Source organism: Nesoenas mayeri, assembly GCF_963082525.1.
Source record: "Nesoenas mayeri genome assembly, chromosome: 4".
Classification (NCBI taxonomy): Eukaryota; Metazoa; Chordata; class Aves; order Columbiformes; family Columbidae; genus Nesoenas; species Nesoenas mayeri.
The window spans coordinates 50,750,270-50,765,645 of NC_137540.1; the positions used below are offsets into that span (position 1 = coordinate 50,750,270).

The window sequence follows — 15,376 nt, forward strand, 5'->3', positions numbered from 1 at the left end:
GGGCACGGGGGGTGTCGGCCCCCTCAGCCCCGCCTGTCCCCCACACGGCGGCGCGGAGCGGCCCAGCGGCCACGGGAGGGCGCCCACACTCCGCGATGGGGCTGTGCCCGCCGCCCCCAGCCCGCTGCCGCCCGCCGGGCTCAGGGACAGCCTGGGGACAGCCCGGCTCGCCGGGCCCCGAACGTGCCGTCCCGAAGGGGTGACGCCTGTTGCCAGATTCGGCCAGGGCAGCAGCTGGTCTGCGCTAGAGCAGAGCCGGGGCTCGGGACGGTGATGTGCGCCCGATCGTTTAATGTAGGAGACTGTGTTGAACGGCTGGACTTCATACGGAGGATGTGTTGGGATTTCAACATGTTTGCTCAATGCTTTCTGGGCTGATATCCCTAGCAGTCTAGCCCACTTAATCAAACTCCCTAGTATTTCTGTGTGTGCTTTTGTTTTGTTGACCTAAATAAGCAGCAATTGCTAAGACTTTTTTTTTTTTTTTAAATTAATAAAGCTCCTATGAAAATTATTTGATCTATTTAAGCCTTTGCTTGTTAGATAATTTTCCAGCTTCCAAACCATTAAAATAGACTTAGTTGCTCAGCTCCAGCTATTAAACTTCTGTTTCCTAGAAAATAATGTCTCAAAATGATAATACAGTCCTTGATGTGCCGACACGTTTTTTTCTTCTACACCAGCAGCTAAGAGTTTAAGTGAGAACACTTAGGCAGAAATACTAAAGATTTAAAAAGTACCTAGATTCAAGCACAGTAAGAAATAGGTTATGTATAAATCTTGCAGTTCACAGAAAAGAAAAAAATTAGAAATGTTGCTGACATTGTGTTATAGCCAAGGTTATCAGTGTATTCAATGTTAATACCACCAGGCTGTTTTATTTTCCACCACAGCACTTACTATTTCAAATACCTCTGGGATAAATAAAGATCTGTATTGCATTAACGTAACAAATAAAGTAATGCTTCTACTATTATTACCAATTCCACAGAGATGTCCAAAGGGAGGCCCATTTTCCATCTGCTTATTCCTGAAACACCCGGTAACAGGGTCTTTGCCTTAGGGATCTGAGTCTAAATAGGACATTTCAAAACACTATTTCCATTCTATGTGCCCCAAATTATTTGGACTTGTGTAAGGACATGAGGCTGGAATCCAACCCTCTCCCATCACTACTGGATCATCCCTTTCCTAACAACTTAGTCTTTGTTGCTGGATGTATTCTTACAGTATCATTTTTCTTGTTTCACAGTTATTATTCCTATGACTGTATTCAAACAGGAAGACAAAGCATTTCTTCCACACACCACTAAGGTGGTCCATACAGTGGTAATCTTATTGTACTGCTTGAGCTTAAACCCAACATACAAATGGGGCACTGCAGATCTCAAGATGTGTTTTGGAAAGCAGTATCACTAGTTAACATTAAGGTGACAGAATTGCTTGAAAAGGCTCCCTGCCACCTGTGTTAAGAGTGGGTGTTTACATCTATTAGTGATGCTGTGGTTTTTTTATTTGTTTGTTTGTTATTTTTTTTTCCTTTTAAAAATTTGTTTTGTTTTGTTTTCACTGAGAAATACTTTCTATAGGCAGATGGCAGATTGTAGTGGGGTATACGAATCAGAATTTAGCCTAAGCAATATTGACCCAAATGAAAACTTGGTTAGAATGCTGGAGTACTACAAATTGTCAGTTATTTAAGAAGGTTTCTCAAATCAAAATAAATTTAACATATGGGGCAATCTGTTCCATCCCAGTTGGAGACATCACTTCCTATGCATTAGAAGGAGAAAATAAATGTTATTATAGCATAAAGTCACTCTTGCAACATCCTAATCTAGTTCAGAGAGTGAATTATAACCTTGCCTTACTGTGCAAATACCTTTGATATTACACAGAATCACAGAATGTTAGAGATTGGAAGGGACCTCAAAAGATCATCTAGTCCAATTCCCTCACCAGAGCAGGAACACCCAGATGAGGAATGTGTCCGGGCGGGTTTTGAATGTCTCCAGAGAAGGAGACTACACAACCTCCCTGGGCAGGCTGTTCCAGTGCTCTGTTACCCTCACTGAGAAGAAGTTTCTTCTCATATTTAAGTGGAACCTCTTGTGTTCCAGTTTGTACCCATTACTCCTTGTCTTACCATTGGTTGTCACCGAGAAGAGCCTGGCTCCATCCTCATGACACTCAACCTTTATATATGTATAAACATTAATAAGATCACCCCTCAGTCTCCTCCAAACTAAAGAGCCCCAGCTCCCTCAGCCTTTCCTCATTTCATTGCTATTTGTTACAGTTTTTTGCCCCTGTAACTTTTAAAATCTCATTTGCAAATGAAACTTGATACAAGATAGAAAGAGAGGAATTGTTTGGTTTTGCTTAGTATCTCTTTAATGGTTAACACAGCAGGACGTCTCAGTATCACCATAGTCTCAACAGAAGGAAACATTCAAGGTTTCTGAATAAGTAGTCAGACTTGTACTGCAAATGCCTTACTGGTTTGTCTCCCACTGAATTATGCCAGTGATGTCAAAGGACCTACTGGGCCTAAAATAAGTATAATGCAGCGCACAATCAGAAGTATACATTAATATATTTTATCTAGTATGGCTTTTGTGTGCAAGAAAAACTTATAAGGCATACTGGTGTTTTATTTTTTTTTCCAGTTCACTAATGAGAGTTTCATTCTCATTGGCTAAAAAAACCCCAAACATTTCCTAATTATTAGGAAAGGAAAAGGAGAGTAAATGCAAAATTCTCTGTTTGCATTTTCATACACTTTCCAATTCATGTGGTACTATTTCTTGACTATTATAAGAAGTTTTCTTTATTTCTTTCCCCAAAATTTCTGTACTAAGTTGGCTACAAAGAACGGCCACTGAGATGATGAAGGATAGACTTGCTTCCATTGAAGGAAAGACTGATTGAGCAAGGATTCTTCAGCCTGGAGGTAAGGTGGCTGAGGGAACGTTATAGGACAAAAGCCTATAAGATCCTAAATTAGCATGGTGAGCTTGAACAAGACACAACTTGTTAAAATCCCTCACACTTCCAGACCAAGAAGGCAACAATTCGTATGTCTAGTGGCTAGTTTGGGAAACAAAGGGAAATACAACGTACAGATAAACTGTAGAACTCATTCCACAAGATGATGGGTCAGAAGCTTCTGCTTGTTCACAAGAATAAAAAATTAAAGAGGTTATTAGACACGATACTATTTCTGACTTGAGGTAGCAAAGTGCAGAACACTTACTGGAGGAGTTTACTGGGGAAATATCAGCATGTATTATATAGCCTATGCTCTGTTCTAGCTTCACAGACATATGCTGCTGGCCGCTGTCAGGGACAAGATGATGGATGACACAGATGTTGGATCTGAGACAGTACAGCAGCTCAGGGTCTCACATGTTCCACTGCAGCCTGATTTGCACATTTCATGCATTTCACCTTTAGAACTCATATTTTTACTTCACAACTGTAGTGATAATTTTTGGCCTGATCTTGAGAGCCTCTGACTACACCCATCTTTGTGTAAATCCTATAAATTAGATTGTGATTAGAAAACTTTTGCTGGTGCCCATGCATTTTCTGTAGTAATAAGCAACCTGGCCATAGTGCCTCCCTGGTCAAAATGTCACTGAAAATTAAGAAGTCTCTTATATGCAAATGTTTAGTGAGCAGTGCTAGTGATTTAACTGTGGACGTGAGACATCTTGATGACCTATTGTCTCAAAATTAGCAGCAATGATGTTGCTTTTTAAACATTTTTGGACCAAGCAAGTGTGCAGTGATGAGTGTCTGCTTGTGCAGACTAGATATTTGAGTAACTGTGCATTTAATGTACAGATGCACAACTGCTAGTTACAGATCAGCCCTGAGAAGTATAGTCATCATACATCAGTTTCTATAGACCTTTAGCTAGTTTCCCATCTTATAATTCAGTTTAAGTGGCTCTGAAAAATGGCATTTAAAAATGGTACTTTTGTTACTTTGGTAGTTACAAATGCTGAGGGTCTGTTTGTTCAACTGTTTCCATGTTTCTCGCTTCTTTGCTTGAATCTTCTTCTCCTGTGGGGTTGAAACCAGCAAAGTTCTGAAGTCACATCATTGTGTTAATGTTTAAGGCCAGTCAACAGTGATCAGGGCAGAAGCTATGCATGAGGAGATTAATCCCCATAGCTTCTGTGCCTACATCCATGTTCGCTTGCTGCTGGTACCAGACCCTGAGAATTCAGAGCTTTCCAGTAGCAAGTGTCAGAAATCCCAGGCTTCTCTTGTTTTTGTTCTGAGATGCCTTTTTTGCTGAATTTGTTTTGAGACTCCTCCCTGTCTTCTCCTTTTGAACAGACACTTCTACTGGATACCAGCTGTATCTCAATCTGCAGAAAGTTGAACTAAAGCTCCTTTCTTCTTCTAGTGAGGTTTGATTTGGGTTTTTTTTCCTCTTTCTTTTTATCTTCTATCCTTCATTCCCCCCTGGTTTGATGAGGAAGAAAAAAAAATCCCTCTTCGGAAGCACCAAAATGCAGACCAAATTGTTTGTACTCTGATCCTGACAGTGCCGGCTGAGAGAGCCTGACTCAGGAAGACCTCAGCATGTTGAGAGACCTGACCTCTCCTGGAAGCCCTGTCCCTCACCTCTTTTGCTGACTCAAAGGATTCCCACACCAGACTAAAGTAACCTGCCTGCAGTGCTGTCAGGAGCACATTATCTAGACTTTGTAAGTCCCATGCAAATCACCCTTTTCATCCTTCAGTTTCCTCCTCCTCCTTTCCCACCTACAAGTGCTGTACCATACATGGCTATCCCAGTCTGAGCCACTATCCTCAAAGTTTTTTCTGACTTGAGTTGCTTTACAAAGTTAAAAAGAGAACAACACTATTTATAAGCACATTATGTAAACATTAGCAACAGAGGTCCAGCTGCTTAGCATTCACTTAATTTAGTTCAGTCAATATTGCATGGTACATAGTTTTGTTTGCTTGTATTGTAAACACATCTTGCCCTTGAGCACTTATTTCATTTGACTAATTAACATCTACTTCTAAGTGCTCCCATTTTATTGTCAGGCAGACTCCACCAATTTTAGAGGCAGCTGTTGTACTTGGTGAAAAAGGCATTTGAAATCCAGGTCCATCTGGTTTCTGCTGCACCATGTCAGGCCAAAACTTGCTCTCATTTAAGGCAGTAGGACCCATGTTTTCAACAGCACTCTGACTGGTTGTGGTCAGCACTCTGACCACTCTTGTGGTTCTTACTAAAGCCAGCATGGCTTACGCAACCATACCTTGTATTTCTATGCCTCCCCAAGGGTGGGAGGAATCATATGTGAGTATACTGCCCACTTAATAAAACTACTTCATGCTAACATTGTGCCAGGTCAAATAAGCTGTCTTTCCACATGGGGACTTGGGGCACTGTATTTTGTTTATTTGTATTGCTGCAGTGTCAAGGAGCTAAAGATATAGATCAAGACACAGAATGAATATACACTGAACAGAGAATTTCTCAAGATTCATAATATCTGCAAACTCAGATGCATTTGGGGTAAGGCTCCATTCTCACAAATCGAAGTGAATCCATGAGCATCAGAATCTCCCAATTTGTTCTGGGTTTTGTTCACTTTATATGGCAATTCACACCCTGGCAGAAGACAAGCAAATACATAAGCTGTACTTACAGCTGTAACATCCTAGGACAACTGCAGTATCTCAAAGCACTATATGCCAGCTCTTCCATATGACCAGGTGCAAAGATTATTTTTCCTCCTGCTCTGACTGCAGACAGACTCATTTAAGAGCACAGCTGTTTCTAGAGAGATCAACCCCTCCTCTGAATGAACCCTTATATTTGAAAAGCAAGCCCAGCTTTTCTTTTTGCTGTTCCTCTGGCCCAGGGGCTGCTAGAAGCTGAAGACTGAGACCTGGCAAGGCTGTGCTGGGAAGCAGCTCAGCCCCAGCTTTCCTGTCCTCTGCTGTCACCAGGGGAGACAGCATGGGCCTTGTATTGGTACCTCTGAGGCTACTGAGATGTCACTAAAATGAGAAGAGCAGCCGGTGAAAATAACTCTGCATTCCTCTGTGTGTAACAAAAGAGGGCTTAAGATATGGCAGATAGGTAGGTGACATGCCTAATTTCATGTCCTCGTGCACTGAAACTGTTGAATGTCAAGTATTTGCTATTAAAATCTATGCATCCATACAGAGACAAACTATCCATCTTTTTGAACACTGAAAGTCATAGACTATACTAGCAGCATCTGAGTATCTTCTAAATTTGTGTGCAGTGTAAAAATACATTGTGAAAGTAAAATAACTGGTTTATAGTCCTCTGGGGAAACAAATCTTTCCAAAGTCTGGAAACAGAGCAGTCGCTGTGGCTTAACACTACTGTACTGTGAAAAATGAATTATTTCAGCTTAGTGACTGACTTAAAAGATGAGTGGTAAGGAAAGACTTAAACTGAGTGAAAAATACATTTTAAATTTTGATGTGAAAAAAATGAAATGTACAGTCCTATTTGGCTAATTTCTCAGTTTCAGTACCAACGAGTTGTTTGCGAATTTGCCTTCCAGAGTATCTGAAAAACAACTTGCTCAGCTCCACAGCTCTGTGCTTGTGTTTCTGTCCCTGTGATGTTTAAATCTGCTGCTGTGGATGCTCACGCCATTGCTTTAAAACCACTCCTGTTTTGCTGCCAGCATGTTCTCTGCAGCTCAGAAGGATGGCATTTCAGCTGTGCCAAAAGTTAACGTGGACCTACAGATTGCTGTGTGCCTGCCATCCTTCTGAGAGTGAATTTGCAGCAATACAAGTTGAGTGTGTATTCTGCATAGGGTATTCACAGTGACCTAGGGTGTATTATTGGAATGTCTTTTAAAATGATTGAAGTGTATTTCAAATTGAAAAATGTGTTTCCAAGAGTCACACTGTTGTCCCAATGGGCAGTATATGGAATCACACCACCGGCCTGCGTGTGCTGATTTCCATTCCTGCTCTTGCTGAGATGTTCCCTATAGTACTGTTTTGCTTGCTTTACAAGTGCGCTAAGTGTGGTCTTCTTTATTTCTGGTGTCAACTGTTCTTTTGATAGGGTTTGTGGGAGCTAGTTGCTTGAATATGGCATTTGATCCATGGCAAAGCCCTGTGACATGAGGCGTTTTGTGCGTGTCACGGAAGCGGGAAGCAATGGGAGTACAGAAGAAGGCATGGATTTTATGGTAACTGATGGACAGCCCCACCTGCATATTGGTGAATTGCAGATGTTGTGAATTGGATTAAATGCTAAGAGCCTCATATCACTTACAGCTGGAAGATGAAGTCAAGATGGGCAGGCAGGAACTCTTCTGCCTTTTGCATTCAGGCAGGTTATCTTAGAAAAATTCTACTGCTGGAGTGATCTGAATTTCTAACAGATACCTCTCTCTCTCTCTCCACAGTCCACCAAGTTTGAAAGAAATTTTAAGGCTGAGTTTGTACTTTAGAGCAGTTAAAGGAATTGGCCAGAAGCGGGAGAGAGCTCTTATTCCCAGCGCTACACTGTAATAAGCAGATACAAGTCAAAGAGGAGAAAATTAGCTTTTTTCCCAAGGGTTTGCAGTGCCTGTGGGAGGCAACACATGCTGGGACATGGTTTATGGTTGACATGTCCCATGGGGGAGCAGAGGGAGTCTGACAGGTGGGTGAGCGAGAGAAGCTCTTTGTTTATGGATGTGGCAGAACCTAAGCAACTGTGCAGGATAGGATCTGCCCTCATTAGAAACATTAAAAAGATCAAATCTCTTAAAACAGGCATGGAGTTGAGTTTCCGTCCAGCCTTTTTTTAACTGGGAAGAGGCATCGCAACTGGTTTCTAGAATACTCTGAGCAGCAAGCTCTTTTGGGAGGGGAGAGATGATGCCTTCTGTGGAAGCAATTTGATATGCTTGGTGAGAAGCAGCAGAATGACACCAGATGCCCTGTTAGTGGTTTGGGATACTTTAGGGAAAAGATGCGAGTGGATCCAGCTCAAAGCTCCTGTGGCCTCAGGTACCAGCACACTCATATTCATTAGTGAATTTTTCCTGTCAGGCATGAATAAATTACTAGATATCTGGTGCCTGCAGACAGGTGAAGGAAAAGCTGTCTGGAAAAGCCTGGATTTAAGACAGATTTTTCATCTCTAATAAAAACAGCCCTTTTTGTTTGAGGTGTAGGTTCTTACATCCTTGGTAATTCAAATGCAATCATACACTGGATCAATGCAATCTTTTCTCAGGCAGGGAGCTGTGATAAATCTGTTCAAATCTCATTCTGTCAGACCACTCTGTGCCAACAGAGGTGATAATGAATGTTTAGGTATGAACACAGTTGTTGTTTTTTCTGGCAACAAGCCATGTACAGGTTCAAGTGGAATATTTCATTGATCCACTGCATTATCACTTTAAGTTGGTTGTGCTTTCATCAAATCATTACATATATTTAGTGTTAGGTCTATTTCTACATGAATCAGGGATAGCCATAAAAACCAGGGAGTTGAGGCAGAATTGCCATTTTCTATACTGTAGCTGACTAAATAAATCTTCCTTTTCTCCCCAACTCGCTCTGTTCAGGTTTCTGTGGGCTTGTTCAGTTCTCCCACACAAGTGAAATGGTTTCAAAGAGTGCTGCTGACAAGGCTAACAAATGGTTCAGTGTTGCAGTGTCGATCCCTGAATCATGCTGCAGCATCACAGTTGTCATAGAGACACAGATTTTTGAGACCAAAGGGACAGTTCTGATAATCTGCTCAGACCTGTTGTAAAACATATACTAGCTTGCCAATAAGTAAGTAACTTTGCCAAATTGGAGAGCAGCCTGGTCCTCCCTCTCCTGGTGAAGCACATTTCACTTAAGTTTGGGGGATGCTGGAAGAGAAACCCCAAATGGGGTTTTAATGTATTGTCAGAGTGAGGCTGTCAGCACATCACTTTCTGCTGAGTCAAAGCTAGGTGAAAGCTCAGTCCACAAGGTCACACTGAGACTGTGATACTGGTGACTTCACAGAGACAAAGAGCATTAGAGTAATAACAGTATCCAGTCTTATCTTCTAGGTGGTGTGGTGAGGTCAGGACGTGTATTTGTAATGAAGGGTGCCAGAAGGGGGCAGCTCCGTGCTGTCGGAAGTCTAACAGACAGGCCCAGGGTGATTTATCTGCAGCAGTTTGATGCTACTGTCCCTGGTTGTTTGCCTCCTCCTTCTGCCTGCTTCTTCGTCAGCTGAGATGTGTGTCTACATCTTATCCATACCAGTCCAGAGCCTGCTGCAGCTGCTGCCAGGGACAGGGCTTGTGCCAAGGCACTGGGTTGTGAACTGCCATAGCAGTTGTAGCCCTTGCCAGAGGCTACCTGGTACTGCAGAACTAACAGTTCAGGGATTTAACATCTTAAATTGCCAAGCTGACATCCATCAGAGCTCACGTGAGAGTGCCAAGCAGTCTGGGTAACCTCCAGCCAAGTATTAAGTCTCCTCTGTCCCAGTATATGCTAATCCGTGAGAAATGGTTTGTTATGGATCCCAGCTCTGCTGATGAAGCAGTTCCAGTCGTAAAATCCCTTGGTTTTTAGACACAGAAGCTTCCAGTGGCCATTGCGGTATTAGATACTGAAAACAGGTGTAAAGCCTCTGATATGGTATCCCCATCTGCCTCTGCAGAATTTGGAATAGGGTGAACTGCTTGAGCAAAGCTGTGAAAATTTGTGTGAAGGAACACGTACAGCCAAAATGCTCTCCTCCTTCTAAATGTATATATTTCTCTGGTTGTCAGCTATGCAGACATAGCTTCTGCAGTCCTGTAAGACAGCTTCAGGAAAATTGGAAATGTAATTTTTTAATGAGAATGATCTGCTGGCTCAATGTAAGCATGTATTATCCCTGCATTCACTGTTCTGCTGGAGGGGTTTGATAATAGAGCAGGTCTGATTCTTTGTGGTCTTTTCTATCCCTGTGTAGCGCAGTTGTTTTGCTGCTATTTGCAGTGCTGTAAATTACTCACTGTTAAGTATTATTAAGGAATGAATCTTAGCACTTTAGTTTTTCAGAGATTGTCTTTGGCTAATTTCCATAGCATCCCTGCAAGGTGTTAATGACTCGCTGCCTCTCTGTTCACAGATAGTGCTGTGTTCATCTCTTCTTTGAGTAGCTTAAGAGCAATTAGTCTGTGGGACTGCCTGTTTCCTCTGGAGCATGCTCCTTCTGCAGCAGGGCTAAGCGTCCCTTGAAAACACAGAGGAACTTAAGCGAGGGCCAGGTTGTGTGTGCTACAGGATCTGTGTGCTCTGGTGCTGCTCCAGAGCTGCACAGCTGCTGGGCATGCACTCGGGAGCACTGAGCTTTTGGAGGGGAAAACGTGTCTCTGGCTTGGTTGGTTTAGAGGTAGGCAATCTTTTAGGTATATTTTAGGTGCAGAATTGTCAGAGATGTCAGTGCTCCTGGCACTTCTACTGTCTGTGGGCTTCTGGTAGCAGGTAAGCACGTTTGTGCTTTTGGAGAATCATTCCGTTGTCAATAGAACTGATCTAAATAGTCAGAAGAAGTAATGCATTTCACCAAGTTTGGCCTGTTGACAAATTGTGAAAAAAGATTTTGTTGATTTCTTTGGATTGGCTCAACAAGTATTCACACATAAACACAGATATCTTTGGAGACATGAATTATTTATAGCAAATGTTCAAAAGGTCTGAAAATCAATTTTCTTTTGGGAATGTGTGACTGGCCACACGAGTGACATGGTATTCTCTCATCCCTGATCTTGTTAGCATTTTAATTGCTTATTCCATCTGATGCTAGTTTTGATTCCTGATGAGGTCCCAGTAGTGGTATCTCAGTCCATTCTCACAGAGTATTCATCGCTACAAAGCTTATTTTATGGGAGAGCTTGTGAATAAGGAGGTATGATCCAGCCAAGTGTCAGCCTGGTTTTGTTATTTGTGCTGCTGGCTGATAGATGCTCATGTACTTTAATCTCAAGACTTCAAATCAATTATCTCCCAGCAAACAAATTCAAGTATGAATTCAGTACAAAGTTGCCCATTTTGATTGCTGTTATACTGTATACATACATACATACATACATACATATATATATCAATTTCCTCCACTGATCAGGTAGAATGGTTATGGAAGAGATGTGTTAGGCACTTTATTTTGAAAATCAAGACATGACTTGTTCTCCAAACACATCCATTGCACGCTGTGTTACGTTTAGGCCAGACGATGAGCAAAGCAGCTGCAAGCAACATCAAGAAAACTGTTTTGTGCCAAAAAAGGAAGGAAAGTGCAAAGCCCAAGGATGAGCAGGACAACCATGCAGCTTAATGAGTGGCTCTGTAGGTCCTGTAAGGTGGTGGATTATAAGACATTGACAGAATTTTGTACTAGCAGAAAGTAACTGGGGAGATCAGTAGGGTGATGGACAGCACTGGAAAGGGAAGCTAAAAGTGCCTACTGCCTCTGGTTCTCAGGAATGAGAAGAAAATGGCTCCGTATGTGTTCATACACAGGGGCGTGGGTTTGTGGTGCTTCAGTCAAGTCAGAGTGACACAGAGAGGGATGGGGCTACTGAAAGCAGATGTACAGGGAATGTTAATGCCTGTTGTTCTAACAGAAGTATTCCTAACACGCACATTGGCTTGGCCCAGATTGCCACACTACTGCATCTGTTGTGGGGGTTTACCGTGGTGCACAACCAGTATGTCCTTCCAGAGACTTCCCTGTAGACGTTGAATAGTGAAGCAAGAATATGCTATTGTGGTGACTCAGGACTGCAGCTACTGAGGTGCTTCATGGGGAACCTTGACAATGCCCTCTCCCTGCTTCGCTTTCTGACATGTCTGCCTGCAATGTCAAAATCTTAAAAATAAAACCCACCATTTTTGAATATCTAAAGAAATGAATGAGCAGGTTGTCTTCAGACAATGATCTCTATTAAAAATAACCTTCATTAAGCCTACTGTGAATATTTACTTGATTGAAATATTTTTTCTGGCAGAATAAAAGGTTTGTTGTTTTCAACCTAGCAAAGAATTTCTAAAATGACTATAAAATTACATTCTGAGAAAAGGAGCAAAAGCAAATAATTATTGGGGAAACATTTCAATTTTCTTACCAAACAATTTAAAATCTAAATGAAAAGCAGCACTGCACTGACTTATATTAAGGCTGGTATTGATTATGCACTTACAAAGAAACAAAATAGTTCATTTTGGGGAATAATTTTGAAGGTATGTGCCCTTTTCAATACCTTAAGTAAGGCATCTTTCTGGTGCCATCAAATAGAAATTATAAACAAGTATAAACATTGGGCTGAGAGCCCATCTTGTCTGTCATCAGTGCTCCAGACTGACTGCATGCTTTTTTCAGTGCCTGAAAATCACTGCCTCACAGGTATGTTGATATATTACATTTATGTGTACACAACTGATGAAAATCTCTGCAGTTCAGAATAAACTCAAATCTTTCCCAGCACCATTTCCTAAGACTCAAAGTTATTTTGTCTTCTTTGGTTTAGACTTAATTATTTTCTATTTGTGTTATAATACTATTGAAAGCTTTATATCTATATTATATTCCATTGTTTTGACACTATGAACATGTTTCTATTTGTCAAATCTAAACAACTGAAGGCTTTTGAAACTTGATATTGTGAGCTTTTTTTTTTGGAATTTAACACCTTTTCAGTCAAGAGCAAAATCTTATATCATGAGTTTCTGCAGAACGAAAACTACTTACTGGACTTCTGATAACTTTCAGTTCTTTGAATGGGAGGTGCTACAAACACTGAAAACACTGGTTTTGTTGATAACATAGGTCTGAGGAAATGATTTTGGCAGGTAAGGGAGAGCCTTAATCCTAGCTTAGCTTGTCTTTCTATTCATTTAATACTTCGAACTATCCATCAAAGCAGAGATTCAAATGCCAGAACTGTTCTTTCTCTTCAGTAAACTCAAACAAAATACTGTATTTGGGGAAATCTGTTAATAATTTCTAGAACACGATTCTCTAGAGAGAAGTATTATCATAATAAAAGATCATTTAACTCTAAGAGTGCAACAGTTGCAATCTGACAAATGGACGCCTTTAGAAAACTGCTGCGTTATTTTGCCTTGGACTCTGTAGTCTTAACCAGTTTGTTTAGACAAACTGGCGGTCAGTGGCAGAAGCTGGTTTCACCCATGACAGGATAAAATTTATTTTCAAAAACACTGATAGGCATTTCTCTAAAAGTCTGCATCATAAAAGATACAAAAACTATGCAGATGTCAAAAATTTACAAGTGCATGCCTTGGTCTTAAGCTCATGGAAAACAATGGCAAAAGCTCTCATTAACCTTGGTGCTGACAGCCCAAGTTGTTTCCTTTTATAACCTCCAAGTGTTTTGGTAAGATTAATTGATCAATCCTCCCAGCAACATGTGGGGCAGATGTTAATCTTGGTGTTAGAGATTAGCACTGAGGTGAAGCCATTCCTTCAGGTTCTGCGTTGATTAGGCACTGAAGATGGACAGTTCTGGGTTTTCTGTCTTCTGATCTAATCATCAAGAAATACTCTTCTCTCCCTTTCTTGACAAGTGATTTTGAAAGATATCTTACAAGCTTAGATCAACCAATTATTGTGAATTAAATGTTTTTGGCTTACATATTTATAGAAATATATTAGGGTATAATCAGCATGTGAGCTCACTGGACACACACAGTACTTTGAACAATGTGCTCCAGCTTTACTGAACCTGTGCTACCTTTCAATCCACAGCTGTCATTTGGCCAACCCTCTCCCTCCAGTAACTTACAGCTTTCAATTTCTAGTGTGCAATTTTGTTCATCCAGAGGGTATCTGCGTAGATCCATCATGCAAGCTGCTGTTGTCGTGATCCTGTAAGAGGAGAGTTACAAAATACCCAATGAGATTTGAATCACACTTTACTTGTTTGAGAAGGCAAAATTTCCTACAGTGGCTTTTCTGTTAATTGAAAATACAGAATGGTTATGTACGTGGATTTCTGGCATACAGACTCTATGTAGCTTGTAAAGCGTGATTAATAATTTACACAGCACAATATAAAGAATGAGAGCATGTGCTGAAATGTTGTAGAGCAGGATTTTGACAGAAAAATCTATGTGCAAAGGTGTACAGCATTTTGAAGAACCTTTAATGAGATTTCTACTTGGAAATCTTATTTTCAATGTTCTTAATTCATCTATCTTCAAATTGTTTTGTAAATTGTTTTAATTTTAACTCATACTCCTTATAGCTTTCTTTTTTTCATTTTGTTGTCATCTACTGTTGTTTTAATTTTGTCTGATAGGTACATGCATTTTTCTCCATGCTGTGAAAATATTGGTAATTACTGATGCATTATTTTTGTGGTTTCATAATCAGTTTAACATTAGCTATGATAATTGAACATCCCCTCTTAAAAATGACATGATGCAATCAAAAACTTGTGAAATGTGATGTTGTGCTGTTGGTTGCCTAAGGAACGCTGAGAATAGCTACAAAGTAGGCTGGTCCTTCCAGATCCTTGCTCCTTCTAGAGGGCATGTGAGTTGACATCAGTCCCTGAATGTATTTCCATGACCTCAGCCTGTTTGCAAGGCTATTCCTCTCCGTTTGTTAGATTACATCACAAGGCATCTACGTTTGTTAGACTACATCACAGGGCATCTAAGCAAATGCTTGCTGATAAGCCTGTGACACTTGGGAGGAAGGTTAAATGACTTCATAGGACAAGGGTCAAATTTTAGCTTCTTTATAATGATCCCTTTAAGAAAGACAGTCAAAGTGGTGCTTCATACTCACATAAAGTGCATTAGCACCTGCATTTGCCTTTTTTTTTTTTTTTTTGGTTGATAGGTCAGTTCTTAAATGCTTATAAAACTTCTGAAGTTGTGAATGGGCAAACTTGGCTTGTGATTTCATTGGTCTCTCTCTTTTTCCTCTCTCCAACAACTTCTACCTGAGAAAGACAGATAACCTCTTTTTCTTGATCTGGATTTGGTCCTGTTGTTCCAGTTCCATGCTAATTAATGCCACAGAATACATCTGGAGATTTTTACTTTTGATGTGCTGAAAGTCAAGCATACATACATGCTGTATTGGGGTGATAATTTTTTTTGCTGTCACAGAACTGACAGAATTAAAAAAAAAAAAAAGCCACAGTCTTCATTAATATGACATGCTTCAAATTATCCTAAGTCTACAAAATCCATCTGTCTATCTGTGTATAAAGACCATCTAGGAAGTGCTGTTATGAGAACCAGTCCACAAAACTACTTTATAATACTGTGTAAAGTACCATGGAAATGATATATTTATGCTTTTCCTCAGCTGATTTTTTGTCACATTAATTGAATTGCA

At 40.7% G+C, this 15,376-nt stretch overlaps 1 protein-coding gene across 1 annotated transcript in view; it reads right to left on the minus strand.

Moving 5' to 3' along the window:
• The window catches only part of GABRB1 (gamma-aminobutyric acid type A receptor subunit beta1), a gene marked incomplete at both ends in the record, with an annotated part of 119,094 nt that overhangs the window by 13,086 nt on the left and 90,632 nt on the right, over positions 1–15,376 (minus strand). Inside the window, one exon of the mRNA XM_080344127.1 lies at positions 13,809–13,891. Coding sequence (XP_080200253.1) covers positions 13,809–13,891 — 83 coding nt within the window. The remainder of the gene's footprint in view (positions 1–13,808; positions 13,892–15,376) is intronic.